This window comes from Anas acuta, chromosome 2 (genome assembly GCF_963932015.1).
Source record: "Anas acuta chromosome 2, bAnaAcu1.1, whole genome shotgun sequence".
NCBI lineage: Eukaryota > Metazoa > Chordata > Aves > Anseriformes > Anatidae > Anas > Anas acuta.
In genome coordinates this window covers 46709254-46728782 of record NC_088980.1, presented here as the reverse complement: position 1 = coordinate 46728782, position 19529 = coordinate 46709254, and the positions used below count along the sequence as shown (strand labels likewise).

Here is a 19529-nt window from a genome sequence, read left to right as displayed (position 1 = left end):
AGCCTTTTAAAGGAACTTGTGGTCCTAGATAGCAATAGCAAGAAGCAGATTTTGCTTTGAAGGTCATTGGGTAAATTAAGATATGAAAATAAAGGAATGACAGAAGTTCAGATGAGAGAGAGCACAAGGAGAAAAAGCCATGAAGAAAGGATGTAAATATAGCACTGGTTAGCATGTTCAAATGTGGAGTGACAGCGACTATAAGAAATATTAGGAAAGCAACATGCATGTGGCTTGATGTAAGTGAAAGGAGAAGAAAAACTGAGACCTGTATTGCAAATGTAGAGATAGAGACTGAAGATAATCTCTAGTACAGAAACAATTTCCTTGCTTTATCTTAAAAATAGTTACACTAAGTTTGAAGACAAAACCAGGTAGATAAGGAAAAAGAGTTTAAATCCTTATTTCTAGGTAGCTTAGGTACAAATTCAGTACCCGTGTTTTTAACCTATACATCAATTTTGGGGTGTCATTATATGACTGGAAAAGAATAACAAAGTACTTTAAAAATAAAAAATGTCATGGGGAACAAAGCGTTCTAAACACATAGCTGACTTCAGTAGTATGGAAGACTCTGGAACAAATACTGAAGGAAAAACTGGAGGGTGTGGGAGATAATCTTTTAGTAGAAATAATGGAAATAAACTGCTCTGTGCATGTGAGTTATGTAATAGCTGTATGCCTAACCTTCAGATGGTTATACTTGATGATCAAGATTGCCTTTTTATTTCTATTTTCTTGTATGTTTCATGATGTATAATAAAAAAGCATCTTTGACAGACCATCATGAAAAAAGTAAAATATCTTTGGAGGGAGAATATTATAATAATAATTTAAGGCGTAGATAATGACAGAACAGTATTTTTTCTGTCTAATGGTAGTTCCCAGTCTACAGCTTGGTGACAATTTTGTCTGATCTCTTCTTTAGCTTCCTAGACAGCAGCCATTTGACTTCCCACAAAATATTTCACAAATCAATCTTTGTGGGTGAAAATGAAGAGATTTCCCATTTTATTTTTAAAAATTCTCTATGTTAAGTTCCTCCTCCTCCTTTCTCCAAGCTTTTATTGCTGAGAATGATGCCATATGGTATAGGGTATCCCTTTGGTCAGTTGGGGTCAGCTGTCCTGGCTGTGTCCTTCTCACAGCTTCTTGTGCTTCCCCAGCTTCCTTGCTAGAGGGGCAGTGTGAGAAACAGAGAAGGCCTCGATGCTGGGTAAGCACTGTTCAGCAATAGTGAAAACCTGTGTGTGTTATCAATGCATAAATCCTAAACATAGCACCACTATGATGAAGGAAATTAACTCCATCCCAGATAAAATCAGTCCATTGTTGTGATGACAACCCAAGATGTCACAATGTTGCTGTTTTACTTTAAAAGCATGGTTATTTTAAAATAAGAACATTTTAGAAGTGGTGATATAATTGCTGTACTCATTTTTGTTATAACTTATTAATGAACAAAAAGGAGGATCTTAACATTCCTTGTTTAAATAAGAAGTCTTATAAGTAAAAATGCAATATAAAGTAAAACTCTGGATTTTTCTACTAAAAATGTAGTAAAGGCATTAACAATTGCTAACAGATGCAGAGGGATTTTTTTCATGTTCAAGCTCAGTCCAAAATAGACATGTGGAGTCTGTTCTTAAGGGATGAACATGCAGTTTATTGTAAGACAGAGATGAATATAGAAGCTGAAATTCACTTATACATGGTTAGCTACAACAGACCTTCGCAACTCTAGGTTGAAAGTAGCAACATAGATTCATTCATCTGAATTATAGGCCAACTTAGTCTAGCTATGTGCATTGTAAAATAGTGTAGCTTTTAACCAAAATTTTTCTCTGCCAACCATCCCAACCTCCCAAAGATTTTTAGTTTTCACATCTTCTATATGCTCTCAGAGGAAAAGCTTTACCCAGAGACTTATTGCAATCTCAGGTCTCGCGTAGCCTATTGACCTTTCAGTTCTAAGTTTGGCCCAGAAAAACAGTCATTTTGGCTGAGAAAAAGAATAGAAAAGGAAGGCAGAAGGGAACAATTACCCAAAAAAAATCCAGCAAGCTTTTATCAAACTAAAAAAAAAAAAAAAAGGGTGAAGGGAAGATAGGGATTGAATCTTCTAACTAGCATGATCCACCCAATGTTGCAACTCCATAAAATAAATGATATATGTGTTTTAAACATCCGTTAAAAATTCTAATCCTTTTATAGTAGCAGAGGTTGACTAAAAATGAATTGGCGGGGTAAATGGACTGTATATGTCCTTAGAGAATGCAAGACTTATCATTTCCTGGCAGGCTCTCAGTATCTGAACGTAGTGTTCTGAAGAACCTCTTGTAGGGAAAAGACTGCTAGTGAGAAACCTCCTGCTTCAAGTTCAGTCATCTGGCAGCAGCTCATCCTAGCAGCACATATACAACCCCCTGTAGTCCCCTCCCACCCCCACCCTATTCAGATGCTGGTAGAATTGTAGCTGAACTTTATAGATGCCTAAAGCTGATTTTTATGGATGTGAGGATAAATGTCACTCAGGTAAGAGAAAAAATGAATTTTAGAAAATAGTCTATAAAGAGACCTTCAGAGTTGCAAAGTCAATCCACTTGATCCAGATCAAAGTCTTTGTTTAATCTATTCTTAAAAAATACTTTTCTAACCATTGGTGAAAAATGGTAGATATCCTATAACTTCTTTTTGCCAGCTGATCTAATTGTTAGGTATTCCTAACACTTAAAAATTCTTGTTGTTTTCTCATTGAAATTTCAGTTCTACAGGCTAAATACAGAAAACACAAAAAGCAATTTAGTCTCTTTAATTTTTTTGTATATATGAAGACATCTTACAATTTCTCTGCTTAGTCTTCTGAATTTTAACTATATACCTTTTATTCCTGCTGGTCATTTTTATAAGTGAACAGTTCTAAAGCAGTACATCTTAACCGTTATTATAGATAAGTTAACTCTCTGCAATCCTTCCCTTTTTGATCCATTCTTCTTCAATGTTTTTCTCAAAACAACATTTTTTGTGTGTGTACAAGTTCACTGATGTTCATATCATGCAATACACATGTTTAAAGCTTTTTTAAAAGAATCAAATTTGTCCTCCTAGACAGTGGTTTTATTAGTCATCATGTGTAACTTAATTTTAGCAACACCTGCATGATTTTCATGTGTTGTGTGCAAAATTTTTACTTCACTGAGTAAATCATCTCTATGATGGAAATATACATCTAATAGCATTAAAAAAAAAAAAAAGAGTATGCTAGTCCTGCAGTTCTGTTCTATACACCTTAGGCAGGTTAAATAAGTTGATTATAGTAAGGGTAGGTAAGAAAAGGGATCATACTGAAATACATTCTTAAGAATCAGAGCATGGATTTCACTCACCAGTGACTGATGGTTCTGTGTGCCAGACCTCCCGGGAGTATGAATATGAAACAAAGATGTCAATATTAGGCCCCTAAAGGAAGGACTGGCCCTTCTATCTATTCAAATGAGCATTTTAAAATCTTGCCTGAAGCATTCTGTTATAGGTGTATTATTAAAGCTACCTCTTGTAAGTTAGCCAATGGCTAATAAATCAGTTACCGTAGTTTACCATGAAAAATGTCATTCTGCAGAACAGCATAATTATACAGCACTTGTCAGTTAGAATGGAAGCACTGAGTTTGTCTTGAGAAATTGTGAACTTCAAATTTTGAGAGAAAAGTGTAAGGCCAGTTAGACTTTTATTTCTTTCTCTATGGCCATTCTTAGTAGTGCTAACATTTGGATAGGCTATAGTGTGAATAATGTTGTATGGAGTTCCTTGATCAAAAGATTGATCACCTGTTACATTGACTTAAATTAGTCTGTTTCTTGAAATTCTTGCACATTGGAACAGACTGTCTTTAGTCTTTGCTCATATTGCATATATTGGTCATATGTTTCAAAATAAAGTGGATTTTAAATTTAGTCTCTCTCTAATAGATTCACTCCTTATGTCATATCTTCATTTAAACTGGTAAACCAGTAAAGCTGTACTAACAGGAGCTTAAGGGTTGTTGTTCCTTGGCACTGTCATTTGTGTTATATTAAAAATTGATTTATTTGAAAGGGAGCCCAAAATTTCAACAAAAATTACAGAGTCAACACCAATATATTCTCCTGATTTTAACCATGGGTACTAGAAATGCCAACTTCAGTAATATTTTTGAGATTACAGTATCATTTTCTTGTTATGAGAGGTAATGTTTTGCATTTGGTTAAATGCAGACTTGTGATGTATATTGAAAGAGACAGCAGAAAGACCACACCAGGAAAAGAGCAGCAAAGCGGCAATGAATACCTGTCAAAATGCCTGGATCTTCTCATCTATCACATTGTGCGGGAGCTGCCAGGAATTCTAGGTAAATTGAGTTGGTTAACTAAACAGATCTTACCTTTGCTTACTCCCTTGAGAAGCACTTAAATATTTCCTTAAATATACAGGTGGAAAGATCGTGTTTTCTGATCACATAAAGTTTGGATGTTATCAGCTTCATGAAGTTTCTTAGTCATGTCATGATCAGATATTTTGTATTGGAATCTTGAATGCTGGATTCAATTCAGTCAGGGAAGAGGCCCAATTGTACAAGAAGTTTTATCGATGTTCTAAAGATATTCCAAAGATAGGAAATTCTAAAAACAAACTTACCTTATAAAGCACAGAGGAAGGAGAGATATAACACAGTATATCCATGAGTATGTGTTAATCATTTATGCTTAAATATGTATGCTGAGTACTTGCTTGAAGTAATTTTTCTGGAATATTTCAGCCTAGATACTTGAATATTTATAGATAATCTGAAATTGATCCCTTCATGTGGAAGAAAAGATGGAAAGATTTTCTCTGAGATGGCATCAGTGCTACCTTGCCCCATCCTTCATGCTTTAGGAATAAAAACTTGACATTCCAGCAAAGGAGCTGTTGTGCTAAGGATATGCATTTGGCCAATTTTATGTGTATCTGCTCAAATTTCACTAGTATTTGAGTCTCTGGAACAACAAAAAGCTACTTTGTATTGGTTGTACATGTTCAAATAGAAATTTGCTTGGGTATAGCAGCTGAAGTCCTGTCAACAAGTTGTCAACATTGAATATGCTCTAACTTGTCATAGAGCATATAGAACAGTGAAAGGCATTTGGGCAAATACGACAAAACCTGCAAATTGCAGGACATGATTTTGATCTTTGGGCAACTAGAGAAGAAGCTGGAGTAGAAAGAAGTTAACCTGAAAATCTGGAGAAGGTGATGAAACAGGATGAGTATTTTGAGTGTTTAGACAGAAGGAATACAATCTTGAAAAAGTAATGAGTATCTGTTGGCAATATTTGAACATCAGTTTTATATTGAATAAAATAGATATCACAAAAATGACCCCAGATGAGTAGGAGTGAGACTGTCTTTCCTGGAAAAAGCTGTGCTGTATGATGTATGAGGAAAGATAAATTTTCTATTTAAGAGAATTAATTCAGAACGAAGGAAAGAGGGAAGGAGGGAGAAAAGAAAGAGAAGAGAGAAGGAGGAAAATGAAAAAGAAGAAAAGGAAAAGTGGATATGAGAAGGAAGGAACTGAGAGGAGGAAATAGGAGGAAGTAAAGAAGAAATGGAAAAGGGGTGGGGAAAAGGATGGAGAGAAGGAAAGAGGCGAAAGGAGAAAGACAAAAAGGAATATGAGATTGATGTGGCCAGTCTGAATAATTGACATTAAAATGCTTATTAAAGCTGGTGGGTGAGATCTCCTAGAGAACAGAGTAAGAAAGGTAAATAGCAACACAAGGAAGGAAATGCTGAGAGTCTTCAAGAAAGAAATGGAGTAAACTCAGCCGTGATTGTGTATGACTTGTCATTAAATAAAAATAATAAAAAAAATCACTGCTTTATTTTTCTATGAGATGATAGCTGATTTATGTTTCTTCTTGTTACATTATTGCTAGAATATTGAAAATGAAGTAGTAGCACTGCAAAGGTCAGTAGTTCCAATGGTCATGCTGCTATTTTAAAAGAAACTTTACTTCTTATGATAATGCAGGTTTTTGCCTTGTTGCAAACAGTTAGTCCTCCCCCCCTCTTTTTCTAACTTTTCTGATTAATCAGGTTCACATTTGGGTATATTGTAGGACTTGGAAGTCTCAAACTATAAATGTTTTGAGGCAGAAATTCACCTTCTACTATCTATGTATGCTATATGCAACTAATGCAGTAGGCCCTGATATTTTCTCAGAGCTTGAAAGTGTTATAAATCAAAATAATCTGTTTCTTTAATATGGGTTCTGCTTTATTTATTTATTTATTTTTATGCTTTGTTTTCCTTTTCAAGCTAGATTTGTGTTTTGATTGTTTTTATTGAGATTAAATTTTCTGTCCGTATCTGTCAGAAGGCTTTTTCTTTTTTATTGCTGTAAGTATGATGGAGGATTATGTTCTGCTTGAGGAGGTAAAAGTTATGAGTGTGTCGGAAAAATGACGAGAGTTGCCAGGTGGAACAGTTAAAAACAGTTTAACTGTTGATTTAGAATTAATCCTAGGTGGTTTTTAATATGCATTTAGTTAAGCTCCTTACTGATCCCATCTTCTTCCACCAGATGTAGCTATAAACCAAATAGATTAACAAGTTGTAGAAATTGCCATTGAAGATACATTTAAATAAATGAAATAAAACGATAATCATGTGGATAAATTTTAAAGTTTTCAGTTGCTGTAGGTAACAAAGAAATTTAATTCAGGTATGTTTAATATATAACCTCTCTCTAGAAGATAGGTGTAATTTGCTTAGATCACACTAAGAATTGAAACAACTGCATCTATTTATCAACAAATTGGCAGAAGTGGTGGTTGTGAGACAAATATATAGAAAGAGAGTGGAGGGTTCAACTGATTATTTGTTAATCACAGAGAGGTCTTGTTGAATTGCGGTTTTGTTAGTAATTCTAAAGAAAAATGCTTTGATGAAAAGACAATATTTTGTTTTATGTATTTGGAGAGTTTTAGGCAACATTTTCATGAGCAATATATTATAGAATGATTCAAATCTTTAAGGATAAGTATTTTTACAATGTAATTTAGTGCCTGGCTCTGTCATTTTGCCTTTGTTGAAAACTGTACTCCATAGGAGCAGAGGAAAAGCATTGCTATTTTTCAACATGAGTAAACCCTGTGACTTTCTTTTAAAGGAAGGGCCTGTTCTGACATGAAAATTGTATAAAATACTGAATCATGTCCTTTATTTGTTTAATAGCTATGTGGTTTCCTTTTTACAGTTTTGTGTAGCTCTCTCATTAGGGAAAACATATAGTAAGTGTTTTTTAAAGACAGGATTTGGCTTATAATATTTCAGGCTAAAAGGACTGGATTTTCTTTCTTTGCATGTGACTTTTCTCTTGCTTCTTCTATTCTTTATTCCATGCAGAAGTGGTCATGGATTTCGGAGACAATAACGTAAGACAAATTCAGCATAATGTTCCTTGGCTTTTATATTTCTCCTCTGAAGTTTGAATTACAGTTCTCACTACTGAAATTAGATTTTTGTTCCCTCATTGTTGTGTCTGAGGTTTGTTATGGACTAAGTTCTCTCACTGACCTGCTGCTACCTCTTTCTGTGAGATCATGAGAGTGTTCTTTAGATAATTAACGTCGTTGTTAAATCTGTGTTTATGCGTGCTCAGCAGGTGGAAGGCTTTTGAGGAAGTGGGGAACATTGCTTATTTCTTTCTTCTGGTGCTACTGTTGCTGCAGGAAAAATACACTCCTTGAGTATAACGTTACCAAAATATGGTGAAGCTCTTGGTGAGCTCTAGTGATAGGACAAGGAGTAATAGCTTTAAACTAAAAGAGGGAAGATTTATTCTTTACTCTGCGGTGGTGAGGCACTGGCACAGGCTACCCAGAGAAGTTGTGGATGCCCCATCCGTGGAGGTGTTCAAGGCCAGGCTGGATGGGGCTTTGGGTAAACTGCTCTGGTGGGAGGTGTTCTTGTCCATGGCACGGGGGTTGGAACTGGGTGATCTTTAAGGTCCCTTCCAACCCAAAGCATTCTGTGATTCTTTGATTCTATATCTCTGTAGCTGGAGCAGGAAATTGACCTGTCTGAAAACTAAATAGGAGATAAAGTGTTGGATCAGCCTTTTTTTTTTTTTAATCATCATGCACTCACATGACCACTACTTTCATCAGGAGGGAGAAGATGGGATTGCAGTGAGGATACTGGAACAGAGATGCTTTATAAGTCATTTTGTGCTGTTTAGCAAACTAGTTATGTTAGATCTGTCTGAAATGTTGTTTTCTGTAGGTGACATTCTCAATGCCTTAACAAATGTCTCTGGACGCAAACACCCATCAACGCTTCAGGCCAAACAGCTGAAGATGTGCCTTCCCATGATGCCTGTAGTACTTCATCTAGTGACATCCCAGGTACATTTTTTTCAAAAATTTTTAAACAAAGTACAAACTCTTGCAGTCTCACAATATCTAACTTCTGCTGCTTAAAAGATTAAATAGATCTTTTTATTAATGTATAATTAGGTTGATGGGTATTTGAGCTAAGTAGCAGTGTTAAAGATGTAAACCTTATTTTTGCATATTGTAGGACAACTCAAATGATAAATATATATTTTGCTTTCTTTTTCAACATGGCTGTGAAAAAATGTTTTTACTTTTTCTGGTCATAATGTATGCAGTTACTGTAACTTTTAAAACTTTTGCTAAATTCAAATAGGTATTTCGTCCCAGGATAGTCACAGAGGAGTTTCTTTTCAACTATGGGACCTTACTTGTGAGTATAACCATCATAAGTTAAATTTTGTTTGTAAAAAATACATATGCATAAAACTTTGGTAATTAATGCAATGAAATTACATTACATTAATAAATTAGAGAGAGGTCTTTATTCTGAATATATTTTTTTTTAGTTTTGATTTTGGACTATCATCAATGACATAAAATTCAACAAAGGTAAATGCCTGGTTCTGCACCTGGGATGGAGTAATGCAGTACACAAGTACAGGCTGGAGAGCAGCTCTCCAGAAAGGTATCTGGAGGTGCTGGTCAACAGCAGGCTCAGCATAAGCCTGCAGCGTGCCCTGGCAGCCAAGATGGCAAAATGTATTTTTGTGTGCATTAAATACAGCATAGCCACCTGATCGAAAGAGGTGATTCTCCCACTATATGTAGTGTTAATGCAGCCTCACCTTGAATATCGCATTCAGAGGAGGGCAACAAAGTTGATAAAAGGATTGGAAGGCATGTCCTGTGAGGAGAGGCTGAGGACACTTGGGTTGTCTAGTCTGGAGAAGAGGAGACCAAGAGGTGACCTCACGGCTCTCTACAGCTCCCTGAGGATGGGAAGTGCAGAGGGAGGTGCCGGTCTCTGTTCCCTGGTCACTGATGACATGAGGGAACAGCACAAAGCTGCTCCAGGGGAAGTTCAGACTGGACATTGCAAAAAATGTCTTTACCATGAGGGTGGTCAAACACTGGAACATGGCTCCTTGTGAGGCGGTTGATGCCCAGTGCCTGTCAGTGTTCAACAGGCATTTGGACAATGTCCTCAATAACGTGCTTTAACAATATGTTTGGTTATGAAGTGGTGAGACAGATGGACTTGATTTTTGCTGGTCCCTTCCAACTGAACTGTTCTGTTCTACTCATTTTGTTCTATTGAAAACTACATATATCTACAGCAGTCTATTGAGTTGAAGGGAAAATACGCTATCTTGGATTCAAGTATACTCTGCATATATATGATATATTGCGAATTACTTGTGTACTTTATTTTACCTCTGAGTTAGGTTTACCTTTGAGTTGCAGCCAGTATTCTTTATAGAATTTTTGCTGAAGCCCTGACTAGAAATTCATATAAATTAAAGTTGCCAGTACTTCTACATTGTATTTAGTTGATGAAAAGCTGAGTATTATAAGCTACAGAGATATTTGTCTCGTAACATCTATAAATAATTTATGATATTAATGAATGTAAATGAACTTTTAACTGTCCCATAAGATAGTATAGTTAAAATGAAGTATTACTGTTGTAATATAATTTCCATATATTGAAGCTGTTGTTTCTGCTGAATGAGGAAAAAGCTCATTTCTAAAGTTGTGTAGCAGAGTTAAGCAAATACTTTAAAGTCCGCATGTTCATAAATGACAGCTATGTATTGATTTCCACAATTGCATGCAGAACAAATGCTTCACCACAGACAGCTATATTAAATTTTACTGTTCAGGCTCACTTCCCTTTCTCCTTTGACTTTCGATTCCAAGAAAATGTGGGTGTAATTTAGGTCTCCTAGTCAGTGATTGAGAAGAAAGTGTCCTCAAAATATCTGTAGAAAAATTCACATTACAATAAAGAGAAATGGACATTGGATTACAAAATATTTTATCTCTTTGAAGCACTTGTAAGTAGCCAGTGGATTTATTAACAGTTTTGGATCAACCATCTAGAAGTGAAATTCTTTAGTCAATGGTATAGGTACAGGAGGCCAGGTACAACATAGGTTCTCTTTTGACTTTTCTCCAAATAACTTGAACTACTGACTGAGGAAATCAGGCTGGTTATGTTACCACACCTTTTCTCTCAGAGTAAGGAGGGGAAGATTACTTGACTGATTATTTCCTGTCTCTTGTCCTTCTATGTCTGTCGAACAAAGCAGTTTAGGAACTTAAATGTGCTATTTCAATTTATGCATAAAAATTGCAGAGAAGTAGTACATTTGAAAAATTAGTATCAAAATAGAGTCTATTTTATATAACTGTGTTATGATATGTCTAATGTAATTACTTCTGGAAGAGTAACTATCCATTCTACCAGGGAACAGTCTACTGTGGAATTTTTTTGTTTAGCAACATTCCCGGTGGCATCTGTAAAGGGACAGTTGATCATCGGCTTGTATTTTTTCAAAGTATTGCACTATAATTGAGGCCTTTAAGACTTGAGCAAGCCAGTCCTTCAGGTTTTTTGTTGTAATTGTTGTTTTGTTTTCTGATTTATTCTGAAATCTTACTCTTTACAATGAAAAATGATTAGGAGTGGAAAGATGTGTGCTTGGTATTGGGAAAGAAAAAAGTAGTTATTTTCCTGTAACTGTTGTTCATTGAGAAATATATTTTTTTCTTGCTGCTTTGAAGTTATTTCTGTCATCACTGTAATTCTCAGTGCTCCTGTGAAAAGAAATTGAGAGGGAGTTGGGACAATCCTTTCATGTTTTCAGCTGTAAATAGAAAGACATGGAAAAGACAGGCTGTGCCCCAGAGGCACAGCTAATAGTAGGCTCCCAGTGCAATGCAATAGGTGCACACTCACCTGCAGTGGCATACACATACTCTCCATTGCTCAAAAAACAGCAGTGTATAAGTGCATCTTCTTCTTGTGTTTCCAACAGAAAATTAAGGAAATAAGCAATGGTAGCCAGAACAGTTTATGTATGAACTATATTGATTTTTCTAGATTAGTCTTGATGCTGTGGTTATGTGTGAAACTGTCTTAAATGAGCAAACAAAATAATTTGCTCTCTTCCAAAACAAATTAATTACATTATAACTGTAATTTTCTTCAAATGATCAGGAAGGTAAAACACCTGTTTTTTTAATAGAAACAATAGCTTTTTATGACTGCCTCTGAGATATTTTCAGATTATGAAATATACAATTAATTTCTATCTGAATTTCTAATTAGAGAAGAATCCTTTAGCTGTTTCTCACATACTGTGGAAAAGTAACCCATGTAAGCACTTCTGCCAATTTAATATGTAATAACAAAGCTGTAATTGATAAAGCAATATGAAACAAGTGTTTCAAAGCAATCGTTTTCTTAATGCTTTACATAATATAAATATATAAAGATGTGTGCACACTGAAAATCAGATGTTATCCATGATATGTTCTCTGTATATTAAATCAGCAAATAAAAACATATCATAAATTTGGCTGAGAAGTTCTCCTTCTCTAGCAAGTGCCATTAACACGTCTTTTGCATATCCTGTGAAATAAACAGCTATGCTTAAAAGTAGAAGCAAAAGAGTGAAATCAAGATTAAAAGGCAAAAGAATAGTGGGTGTACATGTACAATATTTACTTATCCCAGATTATTAATACTTCATTGTTCCTGTTCCTCCAAATGATGAGTTATTTAAGTGATTTAGTAGAAGGCTATGCCTTTTTCTATGCACTCTTGTGCGTAAGTGTATCCATAGTGTTGCGTAGAAGGCATGGAGATCAAAAGATGGTACAAATAACAGAAAATTGCATTTTCCGGAAGAGTCTTTGGTCTTTTTAGTGAGTTATTTTAACATAGGCATATACAAGGTAGTTCAAAGGCTTTTTAGAAAGTACAGTTTTTTGTTAACAATAAAGTAAGACATTTAATTACTGCCTATTTAGCTGGAAATGCTATCATTCCTGACATTAGTCAAAGTAATGGTCCTTACTGTACCCTACATTTAAGTGTCCAGCAGCATTAAAAACTTGCAAAATTATTTTATAATAGCCAGATCATGGATGCTTTGTCTTTCATATCTAAATTATTATGAGAATTCCTAACTGCATGTACATTAACATTTTGTATTTACACAGCCTTTAAAGAATTTCATATTGTGATTAATCGGTAGTTATGCTTCTTCATTTTTGTTTCTAAAGTGTTTCAAATAAATGCTTCTTCTTCTGTAGAATTTTATCCGATCGATAGATTCAGGAGAAACCAACTTGGATGGAGCAATAGGTAAGATAATCTATGATATTGCTGCACTTTCATATGTAGGCATTATAACTGTTGCATTTTGAAAAGCAATATAATGATTTTTACCAATAGGACCAGCTGCATCAGAAGAATTGATTAAGACTACTTTAGCAACATTTGAAGCAGTAACACAGCATCCTGTCTTGTTGACAAGCCATCGCACGACAGTAAGTCTGGCAACAAATTAATTAATTGCAGGGTAGTTGGCTGAAACCTATTGATAAATTGAATGTTTTGAAGATTTAGAAGCTGTTTGAATTATGCGTTAAAATGTTTTGTGGTTCTATCTGACAAGAATATTTTATTGTTTATAAATAGATTTAAATTTCAAGGACAAAGTAAAGCATTTGGACTTGGTTTACTACATTTAGTTCAAAAATTACAGAGAGAATGAGACAGATATTTGCTTAAGGTTTGGCAATAGCAGTTCTTAAAATGATTTTCATATAAATTTAACACTTGATTCTATAAGCAAGTATGTTGCTACATATTCATGATTTTTTTTCCACTTTGTCTTTATGCTTTCAATATATCTTTGAAAAAACAGTTTTGAGGGGTTAAAGACACCATTCCATCAACACCATTCCCAGTGAAATCATCAACAAGAGTAACGGTTTATAACAGTTATGATATTTTTGTTTGTCTGTGTGGATGTTTTTCTCAAAGTATAACTGTTTGCTTACCTAAAATTGTATTACGATTACTAAACCCACATATTGTATGTCTCACATATCACTAAAAATTTGTTTTCTTCAAAGTTTTTGGTTAGTTTTTATTTGAGCTAAGCTGGCTGAAACCAGAAGTTATGTTATGAAATAATTGTCAGCAAAACAGTAGGTCAGAAGGCTTGAATTAGTGATTGACAAATCATTGTAAGTTGTCCCAATGCATTTTTGTGCCTGAATTCCCAGCTAAAGTATGACCCACCATACTTAATGGGATGACCATTTAAGTCCTATTGAAATTTGTGTTTCTGTACTGAAATTAAGTTAAAGGGACACTCATTATAGCACTTAAATCAAGCACATAAAACAGCTTTATTTTATCAAGTTATGCTAGATAAGAATGAGTGTGTCTTATTTTGACAGAAATAGGTACCATATTTTATAGAGGTCTGTCAACATTTACTAAAATTGCAATACCTTCTGTCCGCACATTAAGTAGGCTTCACCTAGCTGCTGTTTAAACTTTAATGGTTTAGTTTTTGTTTTGTTTTGCTCTGGAAAAATAGCATGAAGGGGATAGCTCCCTTTTACAGCCCTTCCTCCTCTGCTCCTGTCCCCTCATTCAGTACAACATTATATTGAATTATAGGGAATGACTGTCCCACTCTCTTGTAAGTAACCCTTGGCTAGTAATAAGTGAGTTTTACTTTAGTACCTAAATCTGTGGGGAAGAATTTACTTCATCACACATGTTGAAAGTTTTAGTTTGTTTAAAGCCCGTATGAACACATCAAGTAAGATGTAGATGTAGATAAAACTTCCTGCCTTTCCAATGACTGTGATTTTATGACACATATTGCTTTAGTAAAATAGGTTCTATGATTTAGAATGTCTGTATCAACATTTATTAATTTAAGAATAACTCTATCCTTGTCAATGAACAACTTTTTTTAATTAGTTTGAGAAAATAAAATTCATTACTTTGTTCACTCATTTTCAGAAAGAACAGTTCTCCCTAGTTTAAGCCCTCCTGACACTCAACAAATAGCCATTCAGACAGAAAATAAAGTGGAGAAAGTGCCTTTAATTCAGTATGTTAAATTCAAGAAATTGTCCACTGTAATTAATAATCTCTAACCACATCTGCCACTAGTGGTGCAAACAGTAATTAGTTTAATACTATTTACGAAGTCTAGTGTGCTAATTATACTTGAATGTACAGCTTACATTACTTCAGAGGAAAGTGGTACTTCATCTTCTATGATGCATACAGAATATTTTTAGAAATGCTGTTACTCAAGGGATATCTTCTAATTGCTGCTCACTGTGCATGACTGGAATCTATGAATATAAATGCCAGCACCCAGTGGAACTTGGTGCTTTTTTTAAAAGTTGAAGCTAGACATGTTCAAGGTTCCAGATCAATATTTAAGTATAGCAGCAGTTAATAGGAAACTCTTTTACTGAGAGAAATGTGTATTTTAGGTTGATCTCTGATGCCTTGATTGTTCATTTAGTCAAAGTTGGATATGAGCAGCATTTTATGAAGGGAAGAGTGGGGAAAAAAAAAAAACATTCTTGAGGATGTGTTTTTTCCACTATAACTGTGATATTTCTTTAAAATTTCTAATCAGAAATGAAATTAATATTTTTAACTAGGTTTAATTAATTTAATAATAAATGAGGTTACATTAAACAAGCAGAACCAGTGTTTTTTGTTTAGGTCTGACTTAATTTCGCTGCAATGAAAGTTCTGTAAGTTAAGATGAGTTTAAGAGTAACATTTCTGTGTGGTTTTTTCCACTTTGAGAAGAAAAAAATACGCTTTTTCTGGGTTTTAGTTTGTTTGATTTCCCTTTGTATTCGTACCTTGAACAAAGAAGGTTGAACAAATTGATTTTCGTGATCAAATTTCTGATTGCTATCGACCTGAAGAAAGTTATTGAGGAGATTAATTTCTGTGGTGACTGACTATATTTTATATTGCTAAGTATGGTAAAATTAAGTGAAACTAATTTAAAGGAGTGCCAGTAATGAGCAGTCATTTCATTTTGTATGCAGTTGTGTGCATTTTTACAAGATATAAAGTAGAGAATAATAGTAAGTGCAACTCAGCATGTTTTGACCAAACTGTACTCAAATATTATGATGAAGGCCCTCAAAAAGAATCACTATAGGCTGGAATGGAACATAAGCCATGGTTTTGTAAACCAGCACAAATCCATGTGTTTGTTTCATCCTTATACCTGAAACAGAAAACTATTTAATAATTCCAGATAAGAAGTGTTGTAAATATATATATATAAAAAAATTCAGTAAAGGTTCAAATTTAATTAAGAATTATGTACCACAAGTATAATGAGTATATTTCTTCTCTTCCTCTGTTAAGTGTACGTATTTGCCAAAAAAAAGGACCAATAGTAATTCAGAGTGCTTTCAGCAGTGATGAGGTTCATGATAGCAGTCAGTCAGTTCCTGTGGGAATCCTTTTTGTACTCTAACTAGCTCCTAAAAATGCTCTCCACACTGCACAGACGATCTTTTACATGAAGCATGAAAGTTCTCTGGTTGAGACAAAAGTTGTCAGCTATGATTCTCCTCCTAAAGGTTTCAGAACCTATTTTTAAAAATCAGGCCTAAATAAAAGAACCTTGAACCCGATGAGCTGCTTGATGGGAAGTCAAGGGAAAAGCAGTATGACATGGAAAACTACTGACTGACAATATGAGAGTTATTATTTTTACCGCACATGACAACAGGGGATAGAAACTTTAGCAAGTGCTTCTCTCAGCTCATCTTAGTCTTTTCTTTATTCAGCATCAATGTGTTCTTCATCCATAAGCTGTTCTGATCTAACCACTGACACCCTAATTTTGTCAATGTAGGGCATGACTATGTGGACATATTATACATCATTTCATCAATCACTCTTGCTTTTCAAGCAGATTAAAAGCGTACACCCCATGTGGCTTTCTGTCTATTACACTAATCCACATGACACAAGGCTTTTTTTTGGTGTGCAAAACCAGTTCTGTACTAATTGACATATTGAGTCAGTCAATCAGTGCTGTCTCTTCCCTGAAGTAAAAAAAAAAAAAAAAAAAAAAAAAGAAAAATCTCAATGAAGATTCTGTAGTTCTGAAGACTTTTCAACAAAAATTACAAAAATGTCATCCTTCTCCCCAATTCATTCTTACATGTATTATATTATTGTTTCCATTACATTCTGAGAGATTACTGGGAATATAAAGAACACTGAGGAGCATGCTGTGCCTGCAGCAGATGCTTTAAGAAATTTGAAGGCAGCACAATTCTAATCCCATGGTCACTCAGCAGCAACTTTGTATGTGGAATTTTAATGAGCATAAATGTCAGGGTGATGTTGGTTGTTGTGGATCTTACTTGGGACTGGAAATAAGGTTCTGGAAGCTGATCGTCGTTGCTTTATTACATTCTGCTTTGAATTGTGGGTAAGGAGAAGGTATTTGTCAGTAGTTGTAAATTAGACACGTGCACACTGGAAAGAATAAGAGACCTCAAGAAAAATCCCTGAAGGTAGTGTGCTTTGTCATTTGCAAGCATGGGTAAGGTAGCTGCATGGAACGGGCAATGTAGTTTCTTTATTTCCAGTCCACCCTGTGTGACACCAAATGCAAAGACTTTGTCCATAAACACTGCCCTGAAGAGCTCTGGAACTCAGCTGTAAGCAAGGTAAAGATTCTTTAAGCTGGAAATGTTAGTCCTATTGAGGCTAGTTCTGTGGCCTTGAGAAGAGGGTTAAGCTACCCATAAAAATGTAGCCTCTGTTGCAGGTGATAACAGGTAACGTTGGCTATGTGCTAGTTCGTTAATACGTGGCGGTTGCATGTGTTGAGTAGCTGAATTCATCCTTGTTGACTAGCACAAGTGAATGGATGTGTAGTTCTCCATCATAGGGTTCCTTCCCTAAATAGGAATATGCTAGTATGGGACCCTTCCTCTGTGAACCCTTTCAGTGTTATAACAGCTCTTTAACGCTTATATATGGAGCTTTGACATTGCTTGGTGAGGTTAAGGAAAAGCTGAGGCAATGTTTCTTTCTTTTGAATGTAGGAAAGTTTATTTAGGGTGCCGGCCTTATGTGTCTAATGTGGCCTGTACAGTAGAGACAAAAAGAAAGACTGAAATCACAGTTGTCTCTTCCAAGTCTCCTCCCATTAGTACTTGAATACTTCATTAATCTGAAAATACGGCTTGCCTCTCTTTCTCTTTTGAAGGTTAAAGTAACACTGTGACTTTACAGAAGATTTTCCATTAAACTGTGGTTTGCTTCCAATAGATCTGATCTGTGTAGCTGATAAAATTCTGTAGAAAAGTGAGTACAGCTTTTGCCGGATGCTCAGACCTCAGTAGTATAGTTTTCCTTGCAGGAATCAATGTTATTAAGAAGACAGATGTTCTTTTTCGGATTGTTCTTTTGGGTTTGGATACTCTACTTGGATTTTCAGAAAGTTTTTGACAGTCAATGCACCAAAGACTCTTAAAATCCATCAGTGGACCTTTTCTCTTGTCTTATAGATCAGCTTCTTTTACGTAGTTAAAATTTAGTAAGTAGAGAACTGAGATCAATTTTAAAAGTGTAGGTATATTAAGAAGGATGCATTACAAAGATCTATGTTGCTATTTATAAGTAATTCAGAAAAGGGGATGAATAGTGAGGTGACAGCTGACTGATGATGCTAAGTTATTCACAGTAGTGGAAACTAAAATTGACAGAAGAGTTGCAGAAGGTTTTCAAGATACTGAGTAAAAGAACAACATAATGATTTTCAAGATACTGAGTAAAAGAACAACATAATGACATGCAGTTCAATACTGATAAATGTCAAGTGATGCACATAAGGAAAATCATCCAATTATGCCTATACGATGTCAGTCTCTAAACTAATTGTAACTGTTTTGGGTATCTTTTAGCATAGTTTTTCTATGCAAATGGTGGTGTTACATTAAACTGTAATCAGAAAGACAACTACATTATTAGAAATGACTGATAAAAGACTACAGAAATCACCACAGTGCCATAGAAGTCCATGATTCCCTCCAGTCTTGGATACTGAGGTCTTGGATAGTTGTGGTCTTTCACTCTAAAAGAGAAAAAGAAAAAGTACAGTTTGATGTTGCAAGGAGGGACTGAACAGATAAAAAGTTCAGCTTGGAAATGAAAGAAGGAGCATATAAATTAATGGATGGCACGGAAAAGATGAATTAGAAATAATTATTCGTGTTTTTTGAGTGAGTATCAAGTTGGTAACTAGATAGGTGTTTTAAAATAAAGTGCTTTTTCATAAAGCATAACTGAAGTATGGAATTCAGTGTTGTAGGTATTGCACATGCTAAAAGTATAAATACATTTTAGGTAAGATTGGACAGATACATGAAGAAATGTTGGTAAGCTTTTATTAAACGCGAAAATACTGATGCAATTTCAGCTTAGGAAAATTTCTTAACTCGAGTTGCTAGAATCTAGAGTTGTACTTTAAGCTTTGTGTGTTTCTCCTATTCTTATTCTTCTCCTTTCCAATTGTTAGAAACAGGATTACTAGGTTTGAACTACATTTTTTCTTGGTCTTGTGCATATGCATTATAGCTGGGAGATGTGACTGTAATGTGTATGGAAATTTCTAGTATTTCATTGCTATTTTTTTCAGTACTGATGACAGCATAGTTGTTGAATGCCACAATCACAGAATTATACAATAGTGGGCTTGTGCAGTTAGGGAGGGGTCCATTGTGGACTAGGTATCAGTCTCCTTAGTAGGTGGTAGGAACCCAGATATAGCTATGATCATACCAATATTCAAACTAATATTAAAACTATCTAGTCTATTTAGGCATAAATTATATTTCCTACTTTTTTTTTTTTTTAATTGTAAATGGTCATAGTGATAAAGTCTAAAAAGAAAAATATCTGAATACCTTCATGCATACATGGAGATTCGATGCCAAGAAGATGTCAGCAGTCGTTTAAAAAAAGAAAAAAATGAATCCTTGCTTGAGTATTTGTTTCAATAGCTCTAAAAATACCAAAAGAGTGATAATATGCTTCTGTATACAAACCTTATAGAAATTTA

General features: G+C 34.8%; 1 protein-coding gene across 15 annotated transcripts in view; it reads left to right on the top strand.

The window, feature by feature from the left end:
• The window catches only part of ULK4 (unc-51 like kinase 4), a 246775-nt gene that overhangs the window by 66594 nt on the left and 160652 nt on the right, over positions 1 to 19529 (top strand). For all 15 annotated transcript variants that reach the window (XR_011093978.1, XR_011093980.1, XR_011093979.1 and 12 more), the window contains exons 23-27: positions 4254 to 4387; positions 8309 to 8430; positions 8735 to 8791; positions 12685 to 12736; positions 12827 to 12921. Coding sequence is in view for 11 of the 15 variants with exons in the window: in XM_068674629.1 (XP_068530730.1) it covers positions 4254 to 4387; positions 8309 to 8430; positions 8735 to 8791; positions 12685 to 12736; positions 12827 to 12921 (460 nt within the window). In the remaining 4 variants the exon portion in view is untranslated. The remainder of the gene's footprint in view (positions 1 to 4253; positions 4388 to 8308; positions 8431 to 8734; positions 8792 to 12684; positions 12737 to 12826; positions 12922 to 19529) is intronic.